Genomic DNA, 23,726 nt, shown 5'->3' on the forward strand with positions numbered 1-23,726 from the left:
GTGTTCGGCGTGGTGAGTTCTGTGAACACATGGAAAAACAGAAAATCATATGCCGAGTCGTGGTGGCGACCGAATGTTACTCGAGGATATATTTTCCTTGGTAGAGCTCCCACACTAAGATACCATCCTTGGCCTTCATCTTCTCCGCCTTTTCGAATCAATGCACCTATCAAATCTAGAATAAAGCACAAGTATGTAGCACATGTGACATGTGAGAATAGTACGAACAATCATGGAGATTTTTAGGCAGGGAGATAAAGATGTTAGATGGTATGTAATGGCAGATGATGACAATGTCCTATTTATTGATAATTTAGTAGAAGTTCTAGCTAAGTATGATCATACTGAGTATTTCTATATTGGAACGAATTCGGAATGTGTTAGCTCGAACATTATTTTCTCGTTCGAAATGGCATTTGGTGGAGCTGGGTATGCTTTGAGTTACCCTCTGGTAGAAGCTTTGTCAACGAAGGTCGGTGGATGTGTTCAGCAATATCCAAATTATTCCAGTGATTTTATTTTGCAGGCATGTTTAGCTGATTTTGGAGTTTCTCTAACACATCGGAGAGGGTTTCTCCAGGTATTTAATCATTCTGTCAATGTTCATTCATAAATTAAGCAAAATCAATTCACAAACTAATCAATTACTATTTGATTATGGTGCATCTTTAGCAGATTGATCTACATGGTGACATCTCAGGCCTTCTATCTGCTCACCCTCAGTCTCCGATCCTCTTTCTTCACCTCCATGAACCGCTCTGCGTCCATAAACCATGTGCTACCGAAGGAAAAGCAACTGGTCTTTTTCTACTTCGTGGGGCTATGCCACTCATATATACGGAAATATATACCCTCAAAGCGTTTTGCTGAGACCCAGAGAGACATTTAGACCATGGTCGAAGATTTTCTAAGCCCCCATTCTTTATGCTCAACACTCGAAGTCTCACTAATGATCCATGCGAAACTCCTCATGAATTTTTCTTGGAGTCTGTTGAGAAAACCAGGGGGAATCAAGTTGTTACAACCTATGTCCGATCATCGCCACGTAATGTGCCGCCCTGTTCGTCAAATGACAATCATTCTGCAGATCATATGTCCAAAATTGAAGTCTTTTCTTCTTCAACAACAATCAAACAGGTGAGTCTTTCAATCTCTGCCATCATGTCAAAAGTCCATCACTGTTGTTGGACTTGGCTCTTGATATTAGCCAGCTACAATCTAGATTCGAGATCTACAGAGTTTTGCTACAGTTCGTTGATTAACCAATGAAAGTTGAGAAAGATCTAGCATCTAACAATCCTCTGTTAGTTTAGTTTTGGGCTGAGAAGTTCGAGAGAAAAAAATTCCTCAAAGAATTTAACTATAACTGTTCGTTGATCATTACATGTATATTGCAGGCTGGACTGATGGAATGCTGCGATGTTGAGGAGACAGCAGACATGAACATTGCCCATATCAAGTCAAGGGCTTGTATGAAAAACGCAATTATTGCCTAGATAAGTTATCAAAACATAAATGGAACGGAATCTCGATTGTATATTCATTTTTTTTTCTTTTTCTTTTTTTATATTTATATTTTGTTGATTGGTACAAGGCTTACACCACACATGATGCTGCTCGGTGCAATGCAGTAGCTTAGCTTCAACCTTGTGGTGGAGGTCAGTAATTACGATTCTAGGCCGTCTTTCAGTGGAATTTCATCAACCAATAGAAAATCTAACAGAATTACCTCTCAATTTGCAATTATCTGATCACATAAAAGCATGATTATTATGATTACTCTCATGCGATTTGTGAATCGAGCAGGTTCGATATTTGTTCAGTTCTGTTTAACTCGTGTCAAGAATTGCGGGCTCTTTCAATTTCGATTTCCCTGGAAACAGCCAAAAAAATATTCACATAAAAAATGTCTATTCTTCTTGCACTCATTTGGCACTTCCAACAGTTCAAATTTTACCAGTGATTGTGTCCAAATCCGGACAACAACAACGCGAGAGGAAAAAAATAGATTTCAGTATCATAGAGGGAAACTGAGACCAACTACAAAACGTCAGAGCACTATCGACTAATTCTGATGTATATATTTTCAGGACATCTTGGCAGTTCAGCACCCAAATACCTCAATTTTCCAATTGATCACCTACTTCAAGCAAGTTCAACGCACCAAACCCACATTTCTAGAACTAATCAGTCAATTCCTTATGCTCCTCCTGAGCCTTTTGGATTCCTATCATGCGAGCATAGTCCACCCACCTGTTGAAGCAAAGTGATGAACATGAGATGCCACAGGTACAGAAATTATCAAGCAATAAGATTTCCAGGAGGGAATGAGTGCAATCTTACAATAATGAACCCAGGAATGTGTTGCCTGTTCGAACAGCGAAACTAAGTGCACTAAGCATGATCTTGTGCTGATGTAGCATAGGTTCCAAAATGCGCTGTTCGATAACACCAGCCAGTATTTGATACCTGTTCAACAGAACTACTCTGTCAGTAAAACCATTCTAGCTCCCACAAACCCTCAATATCAATAGCACTTTTATATATCCATATATATATATATATATAGCACCTCATTAGAAACATTTCAAACACCACATCAAAATTATGATGACAGATCCAGTTTTTATCCCTCAAAAGCTTTTTAAATGGACAAAATGACCCCAGTTCAAAATTTTCCCCAGTTCAAAATTTTCTACAATACTCATCATGGACAAGTATATCAGCATTGCTTCATTGTTAATTTGCCAATTAATCCAATAATAGATATGGAACCAAAGGCTGTACAAAACAAGCTCTAACATGGAATATTATGCTAGAGATCATTTTTCTCATGTTGAGTTCAACAGGAAACTAATTTAGTTCCAATAATGAAATAAATCTCTCGCCCAATGCAGTCAAGGCCTAATGTTTTAAATGAATAGTGCACGAATTAAACAGTAACAATTACAGCATCCTAGAAAGTACATAAATAAGACAATAGAGCTTAGAAAATAGAGCAAAACCATGTCTAGAAGATCAATGTACCTGAGGTTGCTAGAAACTGCCATGTAGACACCATAAGCAACACTGGTAGATACTATAGGCACATTTTCAACTTCACCGGTAGCAGACTTATCCACAGCTTTCCGTGCATTGATCAAGGCATTTGTCACAGCAGTACCAACCTAAAACGAACAATTGCATCAAAGTTATGCATCCTCAAAATCATGAATCTTTCTTCCATTGGCATTTTAATGACCAAGGATAGGCACTTTGCAAGAAAAAAGAAAGAGGCGAACCGAGAATGATAGAGATTTTTTCAATAAAAATAAAAGGTGACTACATTTTATTCTTTTTTATCATCTAACTAGAAAAACTTATTATAATGCAAGAACACATGCACGGAAGGCTACTCCTGGTTAATAGTGATAGCCAAAAGTGCACACAGTATTGAAACGAACTGCTAGCCATGCAAAGCTTTGAGACCATTAAAGATTAACAATTCCAACAACGAGCTTATAATAATAATAATAAAAAAAAAAGGTTAAAGCAGCAAATAGATTCTCCATGCCAAAAAAAAATAAACCATGAAAGGAACACTGTATGGAGAGACAGGCTAATTTTTCACTATTTTCTCCATAATGCAGTTCCAGTTTCCATTATAAAATGTCAGAAAAGAAAATTTATTTTGTGGTTTAGTCATGGTGCTCCATGGAAAATTAGAAAGACACCGGAGAAGGCACTGGAACGTAAAATAATAATTTTTCAATAGAGAAGACCGCAAGGAGGATAAGAGACTCCAGTAGAAAACTACATACAGTAGTTGATACAGTATGGCATGACGTAATAGGGTATGTAAGATGGGTGAGACAAATCTTGAAGGATAGCATCCTGTCAAATTCAAATTCATTTCACAGCACAAAATAAATCTAAAAAGTGATATATAACTTCCTGTCAGTAAGAACTTACTAGTGATGAGGCGGTGCCAACAGCAAAAAGCTTTGCTCCATTGCGCTGCAATAACAAATTGACAAAATGACTGTTGCTCTTGGCAAGGGAATTAAGATTTTTAATTAACAATGAGCAATACACAAAAAAAGATTACCGCTATAGCCCCTAATCTCTGTAACAGTGAATAGGAAGTTCCAGCAAGAGCAACCTGTAATGAGGATTCAAGGAACAGGTGACTATCTTAAATTTTCTATTCTCAAAACATCTTCCTAAAACTTACTGGATAATGCATAAGTTTATTGATAAATCAGAAACCTGGAATGCATTATCAGGGCAGTTGTGTAAGAACTTTGCAATAGATCCAGCATTTCCTGCTAGTGGTGGTCGGAGAGACACCGTGGGAGCAGGAAGATAAACAAGCATGAAATCTGCAATTATGGCCATCACCTAAGAAAAAAATGAATTCCAACTGAGGAATGGAAATACCACGTTTTCAAAATGAAATGCACAGGAAATCCTCCAAAGTATTGACTTCTTTGAAAAAATGACAATAGTCCTACCACATCAGCAAAAACAACTTCCAGCTCGTTGAAAAAATTCTCTCTCCGACGCTCATACTCTGCAGCAGTCTAAAAAATTTTTTAAAAAAAGTAAAAGTCACTACAAGGTAAAGAAATCTAATGTCAGTACAAACTATAAACAAATGCAGCGAACTGGAAGGGATGGACGAGGAAGAAGGAAAACATAAAAGCAGAAAAGGCACATAAAAGCTCATTATCATTACAAGTGGAGCAGATCAAAAAATTTCCAGTTCAATTTTTGCTAGTCATCATGAGGGAAGAGCTCACTTCTTTCAGGGTATGGAGGTGCTTCTAAACTTGAAGGATTGGGCTTGGATCAGTCAAATAGTTGGTAATGGCATAAACAAGCTTCATTACCATTGCATAACAATCCCTTGTGCAAAGATTATCTTCGTACCACTAGAAAATTGACTTACCCTCAAGAAAATCAATAACTGCATGACACCTTTTTTCTTCGTGCCAACCAATTTACAGTGCTATATCCCTATAAGCACCATCGTATACTTCTTATGAATTTTGGTATGCTCCAACCTCACATTATCAAACAACTCAACCACCCAAGTGAAACACTGGTGTTGAGATAACTCTAAACCCCATTTGTATTCCCTCTATAAGTCGATCTCTCATCATAGAAATAAACCAACAGGATAAAAAAAGTATCTTTCAATACTATTCTCTTCATACATATATAGACAGACAAGCATGCTTTACCATTAAGATGAAACCATCATGAAGAAGTTCAAAAATGTACCATTTTGCATTATATTCAAATTGTCCAAATGATTTGTCGAAAGCAGACGCACATGAAATAGGAACCAAAGTATGGAATTTTAAACTTTTTCAAGCAAAATCTATCCAATTGACCGTCCCAATCAAACACCCGTTGACATCATATTCAGATGATTAAATGCATTGTCGTTTCCAATGATGTAAAAAACAAATTACTGAAAATGGTAATACTATACCTACCTTAGTGAACATACCAACAAAACATTCCATCCCAACTTTAGCCATAAACAGATCATCAGCCAACAACCTCTCCCTAAACCCATCAAACTGCATCAACCACCCGAAAAACCGTGACTCTTCAAGCTCCAGAAACCTCGAAACCACTGACCCTGGTATCTTCCCGGCCTGGATCGCCGCCGCTAAATCCTTCGGAAAACTCTCCAAAGAGCGCTTCGCCTCCGCCAACACCACCATCGCCTCCCCCCTATTCTTATCCTCCGCACTATCACCATCGCCATTGTGGCTGTTGTCGTCACTGTTATCTCCCCCGCCACCCCCTGAGGGAGGGGGGTGGTGGTTGATGCCGCCATCTCCACCAGAAGAGCATGGGATGAAGAGAGGGAGGCGGTGGTTGTTGTGCTGGTGGCGGAGGGGGGAGGAGAGGGGAGGAAGGGGGAGGCGGAGATGGAGATGGAGAGAGGAGGAGGGGTTAAATGAACGGAGATTGATGAGCTTGGCGTTTGTATTGTTAGGTATAGAGGCGGTGAAGAAGCAGGCGGCGATTGCCATTTCTAATTTTTAAGTAGTGAAATGAACGGAGATTGATCAGCTTGGTGCTGACCGATGCTTGCCTTTCTAGGGAGTGAAGATGCGTCGAGGAGTACTAAAAACTTGACTTTGTTTCTTCCTTTGATGTTTCCTATGCTGTTTTGTCTATAGCTCGGCGCTGGAGATTTGAATTATGACTCCTTCGGTGGGGTAGGTGTCGGTAATGGTTGGTGAGACTGAGAGAGGAGTCTTTTAAAGGGCAATTCGAGGGTTCAGACTCGGGTTCGCTGTCGAATTCCCCAGCCAAGCATCTGAGATCCACTCTCCTTTCTTTCTTTTTTTTTTCTTATTGTTATTGTTATTGTTATAATTATTATTTATTTATTATTATTATTCAAGATTTATATAAAAATATTTTTTTAAAAAATATAATTAAACTACAATGTTAAATAATACCGAAATGATAAATTACGAAACCATGCCCGCTGTTTTTTTTCCAACCTTCAACCTTGCCGTCGGACCATCCAGCTCTCTAATATAACGAAGAAGTTACACAATTCTCTATTAATAATCATCAAAATGAATTATAAAATGTAATTTTTTTCTGGCATGGGTGTGCATATGACTTTTGGATTATTTTTTTTTTCTCGAAGAGCCAATGAGTGAATATTTTATTCTGCTGGACACTTGTGCTAATCCATTTCATAAAATTTAGAAGTAGTTTGCTAACAAAAAGTTAATATTTTATTTTGATGGGGGCACTGTGTTAATCCATTTTTAATAAAAAATAAAATGTAGAAACAGTTTCCTGACATTTATTTTAGCATATGACGTTTGAAATCCAATCAATTAATATTTTATTGACGTTTGAAATCCATATGACGTTTGAAAAAATATTTTTCCTATCTAGTTAAGAAAATTAAATAATGTACTTAATAATTTTATTTTTTCTAATTTGTTTATAATTTTTTTATTTTTTTTAAGTTTTTTCTAGTTTATTTAGGTTGATTTTTTGTGTTTATTTAATTAGTTGTAACTTGTTTAAAGAGGTGTATACTAATTGAAGAGGAGCATCAATTAATAAAATTTTAAATTATGATCTATGACATAATCTTATTTGACTGAATTTTGTGTTGTTTATTTTTATATTTTCAGATGATCTATTTTTCTTGTTTGAACAATTTAATAATCAAGCAAAATCAATATAAAAATTAATCAAGCAAAACATATATAACAAATTAAACTCTAAACTATAATTTACCTCAACTCATTTTAACCAAGCATGCTTCTTCTATTTTCTAGCGTTCATTAGCATATAGAAAGTTTCAGTTGTAATTCTTCAATCCTTCCTATTTGTATTGAAAAGTATACAAATCTAACTTATTTTTCAAGATGCATTCTAATAATATGTAATTGAGTGTATAATTTTCTCATCGGAGTATCATAACTCTTGATTTTTCTATTATAAATCAAGACATTCCAACTTTTTTTTTTTCTTTGGAGTATTTCTACTCTTGATTTTTTCCCTCAAATTAAGCATAAAAAATAAACCCAGTTTAGTACCTGATCGATATAATAAAATGAGAATTAAAAAAATTATCTATAAAAATAGAAAGTGGAATACTTTTTTGAAAAAAAGCGAGAAAATTAATGTCATCAAATGTGTATGTTTTTCAAGGTTATTATATGAAATAATTCACACGATCACAATGTTGAATGGAGCGTGTGTGCACGATGCCAAAGACGCGTGGAGCCTGTTCTGGCTTTGTATGGTGGACTGTCGAGGGTTGTTGGGACTACCCTAACTTCCAGCTGTGAGCTCGTTTAGATTCTGATTCTGATTCTGGATCTGAATCTGTAAACATCGAAAAATAGTGTAAGTAGCATTTTCCTTTTAACAGTTTGTTTTTGGAAGAATACATGTTTGTTTTTAAATAAAATTCAAATTAAAAGTATGTTTATTTTTGTGTTTTAAAAATTTTTTAAAAAAATATTTTATTTTTTTGTTTGTTTTAAATTAATATTTTTTATTTTTTTATATTATTTTGATGTGCTGATGTCAAAAATAAATTTTTAAAAATAAAAAATCTTATTTCAATGTATTTCCAAGCAAAAAATACTTTGAAAAACAATCTCTGTTGTAACATTAAACGGGCTATAACTAGATTCGTGGCACGCAAAATAATTTTCAAGGTAAAAAAAATATTAAAGAAAAAAAATTAAAGATTGTTAACTAGATTGGAGTCATTGGTTCAATTGGTAGTTTAAATAATATAATTAAAAAAATACAACAATAATAAATAAATAGACAAAAAAATAACAATGAAAAAAAAACATGATATGAGCCAAAATAGATCATGAAACAACTCGATGATAAAAGGGCTAGATTGAAAAAAAAATAAAAAAACCAAAAAAATAAAAAAACCTGGTTAACTCGCAAACTTTGCGACCATGAATATGAGATTAAGATAATTTCATAGAAAAAACTTAGAAAAAAGTTCAAAAACCGATTCCTAATAAATCAAATGAGAGCAAGATAACTCCATAAAAAAAAAAAAATCATGAAAAAAATATCAATCTAGAAAACATGTCAAAAAAAGATAACAATAAAAATAATGAGAATCAAATTTGATAGGAAAAAACTCATGAAAAATGAAATTATATATAAAAAATCAGGATAACCCATTAGAGAGGAAATGGAAAAAAAAAGCACGAAGATCAATAAATCAAATATTGAATGATGAAATTGAAATAATTCAATTTAAAAAAATTCCAACAAAAAAGTCAATCCACGTTAACCTTCGAAACCAATGACTCTGGTCATGAACCTGTGATTAAACCCATAGCAATTAAAAAAAATCTTAGTTGACCTGAGTTAACTTGTAAAGCTCATGATCAGGATAATCTAATAGGAATGAAAGGAAAAAAAAGAAAGATAGGTAGAACAATTTCAAATAAATTAAATATTAAAAGATGAAATTGAAATAAATCAATATAAAAAATGACCGAAAGAAACAAAAATCAACCTTCACTAACTTTTGAAACCGGTGATTCTGGTCATGAACCCGAGACTAATCATATAGAAAGCAAATCATAGAAAATAATAAAGCAAAACTCTAAAAAAAGAGGCTAAAAAATAAATAAATAAACTTTTTTAAAAAAAACAAACTCGAGCAAATCTCCTAAACCCAATATAATCTTAAAAACTTGCAAGTTGCAACCCATGAAATCCTTGAATTGGGTTCAATCAAGAAGCATAATTTCTAACCAATTTAATTTTAAAAGGAGAAATCATGAAAAAAAATTATCAATTTAAAAAACTTGCAAAAGAAAAAATATATATTAATAAAAAGACTGAGGATGAAATTTGAAAGAAAAAAACCCATGAAGGATGAAATTGTAAAAAAAAAAACTAAAAAATAATCTCAAACAAAATAAATAGCAATCAAAATAATGAAGGCCAAATTTGAAAGGAAAAAAAATGAAAGAGGTTGAAATTGAAAAACAATTGTAATTTTATACTTTATCAACAAAAATAGTAACTAAAGGAATTAGGATTAAATCTAAAAGATTAAAAAATAAAATGGAATGAAATTAAAAAATATTTGTTATCTTATGGCTTATTCAAAATAAAAAAAAATAAAAAAGACATAGACCAAATGTGAAGGAGAAATAAATTGCAAGGGCAGATCTGATTTTTTGAAAGAGTTAACGTGGAATTCTCGAGGTAGGGAAAGAGAAAAAAAAAAGAAGAAAGAACATTGACATCAATCTCGATGAGTGTTAGGGATATACACTGCCCTATCACATCGAGGGCGGAAAAACCTTCCAAATGCTACCTTAAAAGATAATGTTTGGTAGTTGAACAACTCCTCACGCATCACTTGAACGGTGTGCATCACTTTAACGGTGTGAAGGCTGGTCACAAGTGCTAACAATTTTTTAATTATATTTAATTAATGTAAATTAAAAAAATACCCTTGCATACCCTTATAATTCATAACAAAACTAACGTGAGATGAAAAAAAAAAAAAAAAACCTCACATGAAAATTATATTTTATTAGCTACTTCCTAAACGCTTTAAAATTTTTTCTTCTATCGCAGTAGAATTGCTAATTTTTAATTACTTTGAATTCAGAAATCTGTATTTCTTTTGAGAATAAAATAATTATAGTATTTTTTTTTTTTGGTGATCGTGATCTCAACTTTGTAAGCAAGTGGTAATTTTTTTTAATTTCACTGTAAGAATATATTGAATAAATTTATGTATCAATGAGAATTAAATATTTTTCTGAACGATCTTGAAAACCCACCTCCATATTAACCTAATATATATATTCGTTTAAAGATTTGAACCTAAAAAATAAAAAGAAAAAAACCTCTCTAACCACCAGGACACCCTAAATCGTACGTAGCCAAATACATGGCATCTTGTTTTATGCATGAGCTGCGGGTTCGATATCTAATTGTCTTGGCCCATAGATTCGAGAGGTGGCACAAACAATGGCTCGTGAATTCTTCTTATGATATTAATCAGGTCTTTGTTAGCGTCGTTGTGCTAAACGATCCCATCTTCTGCCTCGCATGGTCCCCAAACTACCCCCAACTCCTGCTAATATTAGGCTATTTTGAGTGCTTGCATTTTTATTTTTCTAATAAATATCCTTGTTTTTAAATATCGATCACATGTTCGATAAATTAACATATAAAAATTGTAGTTTACACGCATGCGGCTGCTGACAAGAATTTCATTAGTTGAAATTATTTGTTTTTGTGTTTTAAAAATAATTTTAAAAAAAGTTAAAAAATTTTATTTTTTTGTTTTGAATTAATTTTTTATATATTTTTAGATTATTTTGATGTACTGATGTCAAAAATAATTTTTTAAAAAGTAAAAAAGTATTATTTTAATTTATTTTTTAACGAAAAACACTTTAAAAAACAACTATAACCATACTCTTAAACATGTTCAACTTCCTTGTAGATTGCAGCGGGGGATTGGACCCCTTTCCAATTGGTATATCAGATTCATACCTAGATCACCATATGCTGCGAGGAGCATAGCAAAATTACTTTTTTAAAGAAAAATAGTGAACGAGGACAGGGAAACATGGCATCCTCTAGTGCCGAATTATGTAAATGTATAGACAAATTACACATTTCGTAGTAGCTAGATCACTTGGCAAGGTCGTGCTCTTGCAACTCAACTTCCTCGTGGTTGGACTTGGAGGAGCCTATGCAGGTGACTCGAGGAAATACACAAGGGACAATCCTCGGACGATGAAATGAGAAATCTTGTAGACAAGGGGGGATGGCGAATTTAAATATTCAAAAATAGGTGCGCTAATAAAAATATACTAAATTATTGGTGCTCATAATGCAAAAGGAATTTCTTCTGGCAAGCTGGATGCCAAGCAAGATTTATAGCTGATTCGACACCCAGAAACTTGGGAAGTCAGAGTCAGGACTCGAAATCACCACTACTATTTTATTCCCATTTTCTTAGACAAAGGAACTTGGCCACACCCAACTTTGGTTGCCGCTCCACTCCACGACAGCGAATTAAAGTGCAAGAATATGGTTGGCCCTCCGCCCTCCGCCCTCCGCCCTCCGCAGGAATGTAATTAAACCCGGGCTCGGCATGACTTGGCAGATGGGCTGGGTGCGTTGATTTGGATTAATAAATATAATATTATTTTAAGTTTTTTTTTAACAAATGTCAATATTTAAAAATTAAATTAAATTTTAATCAGATTTTACAGTTAACTTGTTAAATTAATGGAGTCAATTTTGAATTCATTTTTCCAACACTTGGCCTAAGTTATGGGGCAACACACCATATAATTACAAGAATAAGAATATAAAGTAATATAAAATGAATTCATTTTTTTAACTCTTGGCATAAGTTATGGGGCAACACATCATATAATTACAAGAATATAAAGTACCATAAAAGATTGAAAATGAATCATCCACCGTAAAGTGCCAGGTTTAATAGTTTTTGTTTACTTTGAATTTAAAATTTAATTTTAACAGCTATAATCTTTTATTTTATTTTAGGCCTCATTTGGTAACCGAGCACAAATAACATTTTATAAAAGTTTTAGATTTTTTTATTTAAAATATTTTAAGGTTATTTTAATGTAATAATGTTAAAAATAATTTTTTTAAAATAAAAAAAATATTATTTTAATATATTTTCAAACAAAAAATATTTTAAAATACAACAGTTACTATAATCTCAACACCCTCATTATTTATCAACTTTAAGCAAGTAAATATATATATATTTTTTAAACACAGTATCATCATCTACAAATGATACCAAAATAGTGAATGATTACACTTTCCACATCTTTCAAGTTTTAAACTAGATTTAGTCATATCGGAAATCAGCGATTTCTTTTTTGAATTAGAATCATTGGATGGAATGATTTGTTCGTTTTTCTTTACGTTAGCTCTGACCAAACTTCGGATACAGAGTCGAAATTATGGTATGCTGCAATTGGAGCACCATCGTTTTGATGTCTCTACATGTACCATTCGTCAATTTAATTGTGCACCAATTGCTCGCTCTGTAGTTTCCAGTATAAATACTTAAGCTGGCAAAGTTCGGTAAAGCTTAAGAGGACAACAGGGAAACAACATAAATACTGCCTTCTTCGATTTATCTGGCAAAAGAACTTCACTGTTTTTGTAGTTATGACTCTTCGGTCGGCGAGGCAAAAAACTCCCCGAACCTTTCATCTAGCTTGAAGGCTGGTAATGCCTAGGACTTGTGGCCTGTGGGGGTGATAAAAAATCTGGGCTTACAACCTGACCTTGTCAGGTCAGCCTGCCCATTTCGGCCCTGAGTGTCTCCAGGCGTATACAATTGATTTATTTCCTGAGATTTTCTGGTGAATGTGCTAGGATATGGTGATTTCGAGTGCTTGAATTTATCTGATTTATTACAATTGAGTATTTAGTCTCATAATTTTATTCAAATAGATGTTTAGACTTTTTTCATTTAGTATAATTAAGTGTTTAAGTAGTTGTTTATTGGATAAGAGAGTATTTAAGAACGTTACAGTGGTTGTTTTTTAAAATAATTTTTACTTGAAAATATATGAAATATAAAAACAATCCAAAAATATTAAAAAAATATAACTTTAAATAAAAAAAATCAAAATTTTCCCAACTCGTATTTAAAAAACAATGCAAACAGGAGCTTAAATATCAAAGCGTATAATAAAATGATAGCATTTAATGAATGTCAGGATTGGTGTTTGAAACATTATTGAGTTAACAAATCACGTAAAAATTATATAGGTGATTGAGAGTGTAATAATAATAATTTTTTATGTAAAAATATATAAAAATATATTTTTATTTTTAAAATGGATTAATGAGTAATTTTGATAAACAATAAGGATTAAGTTATTGTTAACTCGTTACTTTTTTCATGTGCTTTTCACAGGTCGTGGTTTGGCTCTTAGGGAGCGTTTGGCTCTGCTGTTCAACCTGTTTTTCGGCGAATTTCAAATTTTTTTTTTTTTTGCTAAAATTGAGTGCGGTTTGTACCTTTTGGATCGTTTTGATGTGCTGATATCAAAAATAATTTTTAAAAAATAAAAAAACATCATTGGCATGTATTTCGGCACGAAAAGCTATTTGAAAAGCAACCACTACCACACTCCCAAACACCCTCTTAATCATTACTAGTTAATTGCCTTTGAATAATGCATAGAATAGAAAAATTGTTTTATTTTTAAATATTTTTTTTATTTTAAAAAATATTTTAAAAAATAATTATTACCTCATATAAAAAACTACATATATTACATCTTCGGAAAAAAAAAGAAGCTACAAAAGCACATAATTACTGTCTTGTAGGGTCTAAGATCACCCTATCTCTTAGGTCTATATTTGTGGTTACTATTATTATAGTGATTTATTTTATATCATTTTATTTTTAACTTTTGATGAGTTATCAAAGCATACCTTTCGTAATCGATATCCAAGGAAGCAAATGTGTTTTAAAATATTTTATTTTTTAAAATGTATTAAAATAATATATTATTATTATTTTTTAAAATTTATTTTTTATATTGATAAATTAAAATAATTTAAAAATATTTAAAATATAATTTTAAATAAAAACAAATTAAAATTTTTGACAAACAAATGGAAAATGAGGTGGCCAAACATGTTCTAATAAATAAATACCACACCTTTTCATTAGTAACTATTCTATTCTTGATGATCGAATACCTTTTCGTTGAAATAAATATATGTTTATGGAGATTGAGACAATGATCTTCTCCAATTTGGTTGGATTTTAATGATTGCACATGTGTTTCTAGATTTCCACGAGAAACACACGTTTGACGTCTTCTCCAGATCAAGTGAGGGCATTAACAATTAACCAAAAATAAAAAAATAAAAAACTAACTAGAGGAGAGGTTTTTAAGTAATCCTTTTTAAATACTATTCACTATTTTTTTTTTAATATTAATTTTACTTGGTTTATATTTTGTTTTGATTTTGGATATCTTAGTCTCATGATTATAGTTGCGAGTTTTGATATTTTAACCCCAGTTAAATCAAGTTATTTTTTTTTTTAGAGGTTATATCAATCTTATGACTTCAGTCATGAGTTTTTTTTATTGAATTGTCGTTGTCTCATGACCCGAGTCGCGAGTTTGACAAATTAACCTAATTGACTCAATTTTTTTTTCAATCCCATAACTTAATATTGTGTTTGATTGTGAATTATGCTTCATGATTTATTTTAATTTATTTTTTATTAGATTATCTCGGCCTCATGACTTAAAAATAATGTCTGGCGGAGTAACCCGAGTTGACTTGACTAATTTTTATGTCATTTTTTAATTATCATTTTTTTACAAATTTCATCGTTAAACAATAGGTCTGATAGGGTCGACTGAGAATTAAAGTTCATAATTTGTTTTCATTTGCTCTCTATAGGGTTATCTCAGTCTCATGACCAAAGTCGCGGATTTGACAAGTTAAATTGAGTTAAATCAAGTTAATATTTGATTGACTGGGAATTGAACTTCATAATTTGTTTTAATTTACTTTCTATAGGGTTATCATGATTTCATTATCTAAGTCATGGATCTTCTCAGGTTAACCTAATTAGCCCGAATCGACTTAATATGTTACTGTCTTAATATTAAAAAAATAATATCTTAGATTTTTTTAGTCAAATTATATTTTGTTAGCTATTTGAATTGTCTTTAGACACGTCAAGTTGACCAGATCATATCAGGTCAGCCCCAAATGATTTTTTAAAAAATTAGAGCATATTCAAGAGAATTTATACATTAAGTACGTTTTTAAAATTATCTAAAAAAAAGCGATGTAAGGTCAATTAATATCCAAATCTGCTAAAAAAATATATTTTACTATAAAAAAGAAAAAAAGAAGTAATATTAACAATGGAGGATAATATTGCTAACAATTTAATTATGGTGCGATTACTTTAACCCACTCCGTTTTAAGTGGGGATTAAGATGTATTCAAACTTTCATGATGCGTACCAATGGCCCTTTGGTGCGTTGCCAACAAAAAATCTAATTGTACATTACGCTGCATTATAATAGTAAATTAAAACAGAACAAACATTTATTGTTCCTGCTACACTTATATTTTACAATTCATTCTACTGTTAAATAATTTTCTTACACTTTGGTCCCTGTAGTTTATAACATTTACAATGCAAGTATAAAACTTTGTTTTTTTCTATGTTTTGTACTTGGATATTGGGTGAGGATCGGAAAGGGAGAGGAGATAAAGTTTTCATTCAAACCACACATCCCAACGAGAAGAGAAAAAAGCAATCTTGATGTAAATTGATTCATTTTGAGTACGGAAGTTCACTAAAGATTGTTCGGATCTCGATTCATGTTAAAAAATTTAGATAAGAGTCTGGAAAGTATGATTTGATTTGATTTTGTATTTTTAGAACAATTAAAAATTACATCCTGAGCATGAAAATAAGGTTACTAAGATTCTTACTCGTTTAAGGGTGTTTTTAGATGAAAAAGTGTTTAAAATGAGTTTTGATGATCTAAAAACTTGAAATCCACGTATAATCAGTATATTTTAAGAAAAATAAAAACTAGGTACATCTAGAGCCTGTTTGGCTCTGCGGTTGAACCTGCGTTTGATCAAATTTAATTTTTTTTTTTTTTGCTAAAATTGAATACGGTTTGTATTTTTTGGATCGTTTTGATGTACTGATATCAAAAATAATTTTTAAAAATAAAAAAACATCATTGGCATGTATTTCGACACGAAAAGCTATTTGAAAAGCAACCACTACCACACTGCCAAACACGCTCCTAGTCTCCTTTCTAAAGGATCGAGCATAAATATCTAGCTTATTACGCTCATTCATGTCTAATTTCTTTTTCAAAAAAAATTAAATATACTAGCTTAACCTATCAAGTCTGGGCATATCTAATCCTTTTTTAAATGTTAGGCACATAAGCCTAGCTTTTTAAGTCCAAAGTCCAAACACAAATGGGCTTGCTTTGTTGATTTTTTTATTTATTTTTGTTTTTTAGTTTTTTAATATGCTAAAATAAAATAATCTTCAAATCAAATAATTACAATTATATTTTAAATTATATAAGATGATGCTATATTTTTTAAATAATATTATAAGTTTTTAATGATAGTGTAGCAATTATTTTATAAATAATTATATAAAAACCTAATATAAATATTTTTTTAAAAAATTTCCCATAACTATTCAATGAGAATAAAATATCATAATTTTTTTATATAAGTGGTTCAAATTAATTAATTTTCATATCGTCACATAAATATCATCAAGGAATAACTTTTTCTTTTTTTATTATTAAAACTTGATTTTCAAATCATAATAATTTTGTATTAAAATTTCTTTATGCTATATATATACAAAGAAGCTTTAGTGCATTGGTGTCTAGATAGTTTCTCAGTAAAAAAAAAAAAAAATCTTTTTTCATATTAAAGAAGCATAGTCTTATACTTTCATTATGAAAATAATTTGACTTTTATGGACGGTGCTGTACTCCATTTATAAATTAAATAACAAAAGTTATGCGCACCAACGAATTTTGTGTTCATAAATTTGTGCACAATTGAATAAAAACTTTTCATTGTTTGAAATATACACTTTCGACGTGTCATTGTTTTTAAAATTATAACAATCGTCTGCTAACCTATCACTAACTTGCAAGAACCTCCACGCAAATAGGCTGCCGAAGAGTGGAACTGCCATAAAGTGAAAGCTGACAACTCAAGAACAGTCGCACCCTCTTGACCCCATCCTGCACGCCTTGGATCCTTGGATATAAGTTGCCTGTCTTTCTCTTATCATAAACTTTCACGATGGGAGTTTCTATTTTTTTTTAAAAAAAAGTTTATGCATGAGATAAGAAACCAGCACAAGTTAGAACTCATGGCTTTGGAAATGATAGAAAGTGTTTGATTGGATGATAATAGTTGTTTTTTAAAGTGTTTTTTGCTTGAAATTACACTGAAATAATATTTTTTAAAGATTATTTTTTATATTACCATATTAAAATATAAAAAAAAAATTTAAAAAAAAATTAAAATGCTAAAGTAAACAGGTCAAAGCAGGATCTCTTAGAGAGAGAGAGAGAGAGATGCAACTAATGAGAGGCATGTTTAGGTGACGCATCACGTTTTTCTTTTCTTTTAGTTGACCCAATTTTTCCGGCAAGTTCTTTCCAGCCATTTTGAGTGGTTGAGTGGAGGCTTTGAGCTACTTTCCATCTTCAATAAAATGAGAAACACCATATTTATCCGACAAATTATGTACAAAAGCATCTAATGCCAGCATGTATTAATTCGACGAGACGAATATGGCAGCAAAGACTTCATAAACACGTATAGGCAACTCGACTAATTAATTATCACAGTTTTATTTTTTTGGTGAAATCGGAGGTTCATCAACAGGTATTCGGGGCAGTTCTTCCGTTCGTAAATTATCAATCATTTGTCAGTGATTTGAACCTGAGTTTTTTGTTATAGAAATCCTACATATATCTTGATTGGTAAGTGGACGTTGTAACCATGAGCATCTAATTATGCCATATTTGAAGCTAGTCACGATCGAGCCTTTCAAAATCCAAACCATGTCATGCAAGATAAAAAGATATTACAAAAAGATTGTTTGGCTTATACATATATATTTCTACACAAGACAGATCTTTATATAATCTTAACCCAAATTAGGGAAGCTTTCTCCCCGGCAAGACATGGCTTCGCCACTTTTGGCGGGGCTTAACCGAAGGAGAAGACAGGGCTTCGCCACTTTTGACTTGTTAGGGAAGCTTTCTCCCCGGCAAGCAAGTCTCGGATCGATCCCCTTGAAGGGTAAGACCTCTCAAATATTTTAGAAAATACTTCGTAACAAATCTTTCGAACCAAGCAAGAAGGAATGAAGTCAGGGAAAACCCTTTCTTTTCACCAAGCAAGGAGCTGCTAACTCGCAAAGTAGGTATCCTCTGAAGTCAGGTGCTGTTAGATTTTTTTTTTTAATTTAACGTGGGTGTCCGGGCCAGCTTGCGCACACCTCGACTAATCCCACGGATCCTGAAGTTAACGACCATGTAAACCTCCAGTGGCCATCATATGAGCAACCACAGGGTTCGAACCTGAGACCACAGAGGAAGCAAACCTCTTGGTCCCAAGCTCTTACCACTGGGCCACCACCTAGATGGTTTAACATTTGTGGGATCTGCAAAGCATTGCTATTACCTTTGTGAAGTTCTATTTTCCATTTTCTTTAATTTCCTTCTATCTATAATAAAGTTGTCCGCTAATATATTAAGCAATCGTAACAAATAAACTAATTAAATATTGTCCATATACTAACAATGCACTATCGACTGGAGCATTGCTGTTATTTTTCTTTTTCTTCCTTTTTTGGTACCTTAACTTTTGTTTTCATCAATTGAGTCATTTAATTGCAAAGTTAATGGCTAATTGATTTGTATTTGTTGGCTAGGGATAAAATTGAAAGAAAGAGGACCAACATAAAAAAAGGCACTAAAAATAAGTGGTGTGTTTAAAGGTGGTGAAAAAAGTACAATTTCATCCTCTAATTTTAACAATTAGAATTGTTTGGTCACTTGTGTTTTTCTAAATTCATTTTTTGTACAAAAATTTATTTTTAATATTTTCAAGTTCCTGGTTTGTGAAGGGGAGAGTTTCGCTAGATTCCGACGTAAAAAAAAGTCATCGTTTTTGCATATTCTAACCATCAAGTTGGTTTATTTTGGTGTCCACAGGTTCCATTTGAAAAAATTAGTTTGATGATGGTTATTTAAAACCTCAATATTACCTAAAAAACATATCGAAGTCGAGGAATAAAAATCTAACCTGGTTTGATTTCGTGTTTTAGGACCATTTTCGAGGTTTCTTGGGTTGAAAAATTGATTTATAGGTGTTTTGAGGGTTTTTTTAGGTGTTGTTTGGTTAAAATGAGTTTTAAAAAATGAGTTTTTAATGAAAAACGATTTTGTCCTGATTTTCCAGCCACCATAGTCGGATAGAATCTAGGCAGAGAGACAATACATCATTTGAATATTTTTTTTCTTAAATAGGGGTTAGAAAAACAAAAAATTATAAGGCCCGTGCCTGAGTGCTTGGGCTCTTTATTGGTGGCCCAAAAGAGTCGGGCCAACAGGCCCAAGAATCCATGCTCTTTTTAGGGCTTTTTTTTTATTTTTATATTCTTTATTTTGATGTGTAATAAATTTAAAAAAAAAATTATTAGACCCGGTTTGGTATTTAGCTTGGATCAAAATTTTAACAGGTCAATATACAACATCCGAGGCTTTTTTCTTTTTTTGTTGTTTAAGGCAATTTAACCTTTTGTTATCATTATTTTTTTATTCAATTTAAAATAAAAGAAAAAAAGTTTGTTCATTTTTTATCATTTAGTTTTAAAAAATTATGCCAAATTGTGATCATGTTCATAGCCTAGGTTGTAAGTTTTGTCGGTTAATACAAATTGACTAGAGTTGATATAATATATATGAAATGTTTTTTAAATTTCATCTATAATTTTTTGATAATTCTTTAATTAACTTCCAGATTTAATCTAATACGTGAATAATTAAAACCAAATCAAAGCCTAGCCAAGAAGAGAATAATGAAAAGAGATACATTATCTAATATAATGATTGTTTATTACCCGAGTTTTATTTCACACATTAACTTGATTCAATATAATATATCATCTTTTCATTTAACTCTCTTAATTATTTTTATTTAATCATTTGATATTTCATTGTTTCATTTTTTAACTAGGATTAAGTAAGCTTAAAACAACAGTTGTGTGTATGTTTTTTTAATCGGATGGTTATTTAAACGGGGTGATCAATTTGCTTTTGATTTGCTAGATCGAAGAAGTCATATGAATTTTTTTTTATTAACATTTATGGTAGTCCATTAATTTTATTCAATATACTTGTTAATTTTTATCCTTGTTTCAAATATTTTATTGTATACAAACAAAAATAACAGCATCCATAATTTTTTATACAATTATTAGTTTCTTAATTAGTCTACCCACAACGAAGCGTGTGCCTAAAGGCTAATGACTCATGACACCGGATGCTTAATTTCATTATTTTACATCAACCAAGGGAAAGGAAACAGATTAAAAATATTATAAAGGTATTCAAAGCTTGATTAATTTTAGAATTAGACTGGCTGACAAAAGAGAGTTGGAAAGTGTAATAATGATTTTTTTTAAAGTGTTTTTTATTTATAAATATATTAAAATAATATTTTTTATTTTTAAAAATTATTTTTGATATCAATATATAAAATAATAATAAGATTTTAAATAAAAAATTCAATTTTAATAAAACACTGTTTGAGCAACGGCACAAAATAGCTCCTAAATAATTGAAGGTAGTACTGCTGTGCATTTGCCAAGCAGGAAATGACAATACTTGAAGAAAGGCAAGGCATCACAGGAAGAATGATCGTGCTTAAAAAACGAAGAAAGATTTTTAGACATTGATGAAGGCGGGAAAGATCAAGGTAGTTTAAGAGCTAAGTTTATATTTTGGATAATTGATTGATTATTTGATTTGATTAATCTAATTTATTATTATTTTTTTTAGTTTAACGTGGGTGTTCGGGCCAGCTTGCGCGCACCTCGACTAATCCCACGGGCCCTGAAGTTAACGACCATGTAAGCCTCCAGTGGCCATCATATGAGCAACCACAAGGCTCGAACCTGAGATCACAGAGGGAGCAAACCTCTTGGTCCCAAGCTCTTATCACTGGGCCACCACCTAGATGGTTAATCTAATTTATTTTTATTAATTGTAATGGTTGGTGGCTCATGTGTCTGCATTTAACAAGCCAAGGCAACCTGTACTTATAAAAGATAATTTTTTTCATGTATTTAAAGATTCTTTAATGTATAAATAAAAGTAAGTATCTATTTAAGATTAAAAAACCCTTGATATTTTCTTAAAAAACTTGAAGTAAATATGTCATTTTTTATGAAGATTGAGAACACGTATTTTTAAGAATTTAGTAGATTTTTGTAGATTTTTATAATTCAATAGGTTTTTATAATCCATCATCCTTACATCTTGGTAAAGATGATAACTAAAAAGTCATTTTATTTTTATAGCATTAAAACATCCTTTATGTGCTAAATATAAAAAATATTTCTGACTCATTAGAATCTCATGATCCAATATAAAATCTAATAAGATCACTAAAGTTATGTTTGTTTCCCGAAATTCACTTTCCCGGAAATCACTTTCTAAACTTTCGTGTGTTTGTTTATCATTAGAAAAATTGGCAACGGAAAACACTTTCCAGTCAAAGAAAAATTTAGCTTGATTTCCAGGAAAGTGTTTTCCTGGAAAATTTGGGCGGAAAACATTTTCCGGAAGTTGTGAAAAATTTAGAAATGTTATATTATTTGCTGATTATATCAAATTTGGTCCTCAAACTTTTGATTGCTATATATATTTTGTTTTGAATATTTATTTTTCAATTTCATCTCTTAAAATTTAATTTTTATATTAACTTTGGTCCTCATTTTTATAATTGTTATTTGCTTTTCCCTTATTATTTTTTTATTAAAATTTTTTATCTATCAAATTTGGTCATCATTCTTTTGATTGTTACTTATTTTATTTGAAATAATTTATCAAATGTTAATTATTATTATTTTAATTTCTTCATCTTTCATTTTTTTTTTATTTTTTAGATTTGATCTCTATTATTTTGATTATTATTTATTTTATTTGAGATAATTTATGAAATTATATTTTTTTTTCAATTTCATTCTCTTCAACTTTTTAATTTGTAAGATTTGTTCCTCATTATTTTAATAAATTTGAGAAAAATAAAACATTAATAAGTTATTTTTCGGCTCATTTTTCATGACATAACCAAACACTGGAAAGTGTTTTCCAACTTATTTTCCATTACATTACCAAATATCAGAAAATAATTCACTTTCTTGAAATTTATTTTCCAAAAGAAAACTACTTTCCAGCAAACAAACGGGGCCTAAAATTACTTGTATCTGGGCTTAGCGCTTGATTTGAGCCTAAGAGTGATGAGTTCGACAACTCAACAAACTCATATATACATGGACTTGATGCTTGGCTGAGTCTAATAATATTAAATTTGATAGCTTGCTAGACTCGTATATATTTGGGTTCAGCCAAAGATTTATAGGTCTGTCAACGCTTGATGAAACCTAAAATATTAAAGTATTGCCCTGCCTCTAGTTACTAAAAAAAAAAAAAAAAGTATCCAAATAAAAATAAAACATGCCATCAGATATGAATGCAAATACCTAAAATGATTTAAACTTTTGGTTTCATATCAAACCCTACTTTTTCTTGGTGGACTGTACCCATTTGAAATGATTTATGTTTGTTCACATAACTGGTGCCATATGATTTCTCTTTTGACAAACTGGTCTCTTTCTTTCTGTAGTTAGTGGTGAAACATTTATTATTTTTTAAAGTTAATTATAACTTACTACTTCTAGCTTACGAAAACTAATTAATTAGTCCTAGTAATTTTAAAAATTATATATTTAATCCCTTCATTTTTAATTCATTTTTATTTTTTTTTCATATTTGTTTTCAATTTATTTTGTTTTTATAAGAAATAGAAAAGGAAAAAAAAGAGTGGATGATGTAAAAAAACGATAAAAAAGAAAATATTTCAAAAATTTGAATGAGAAATATATTGAAAAATTAGATACTATACAAGGATATTATAGACACAATTAAAAATATAAGAATAAATTAGAAACTTACCCGAGTATATAAGAATATAGATTCAACTATTTATCCTAAAATAATTGCGAAACCTACCGTGTTATGAATACTTCTCCCTTTATCTATTTTTTGCTCTATTGTGCATATTCTAAGAAATATCCATATTTTGGAAAATGTGTACTAGTCTATGTATTTTGAAATAGATTTGCACTCCAATAATTAATTTGAAGATAAGAAAAAAAATTATTTTTTTCATATAGTTAAATGTATATAGATTTAAATATGAGATGGAGGGAGCAGCTGATATGGACTCAACATGTAACATAAATTGTTGATAAACTTGTAATTAACTACTAATGATGTTTTCATCCGGAAAAAAAAAGAGTTTATACCTCATCTTTGTAAAAAGAAAAA

The 23,726-nt window shown here is 31.1% G+C and overlaps 1 protein-coding gene and 1 long non-coding RNA gene across 2 annotated transcripts; one reads left to right on the top strand and one right to left on the bottom strand.

The window, feature by feature from the left end:
- The first annotated feature begins 313 nt into the window (after nt 1-313).
- Nucleotides 314-2,253, top strand: LOC7467375 (uncharacterized). Its single transcript, XR_002983853.2, has 3 exons — nt 314-580; nt 676-1,137; nt 1,398-2,253. It is a non-coding gene; the product is annotated as an uncharacterized LOC7467375 (long non-coding RNA).
- On the bottom strand, nt 1,895-6,241 carry LOC7467374 (protein RETICULATA-RELATED 4, chloroplastic). The gene is made up of 8 exons (XM_002313310.4): nt 5,484-6,241; nt 4,494-4,562; nt 4,249-4,380; nt 4,088-4,141; nt 3,952-3,996; nt 3,028-3,167; nt 2,344-2,469; nt 1,895-2,253 (listed from the first exon to the last, which is right to left on the bottom strand). Exons 1-8 carry the CDS (start codon nt 6,030-6,032, stop codon nt 2,184-2,186), a joined length of 1,185 nt encoding a protein of 394 aa, XP_002313346.3. The 5' UTR covers nt 6,033-6,241; the 3' UTR covers nt 1,895-2,183.
- Nucleotides 6,242-23,726: the final 17,485 nt, after the last annotated feature.

This window comes from Populus trichocarpa, chromosome 9 (genome assembly GCF_000002775.5).
Source record: "Populus trichocarpa isolate Nisqually-1 chromosome 9, P.trichocarpa_v4.1, whole genome shotgun sequence".
Taxonomy (NCBI): Eukaryota; Viridiplantae; Streptophyta; class Magnoliopsida; order Malpighiales; family Salicaceae; genus Populus; species Populus trichocarpa.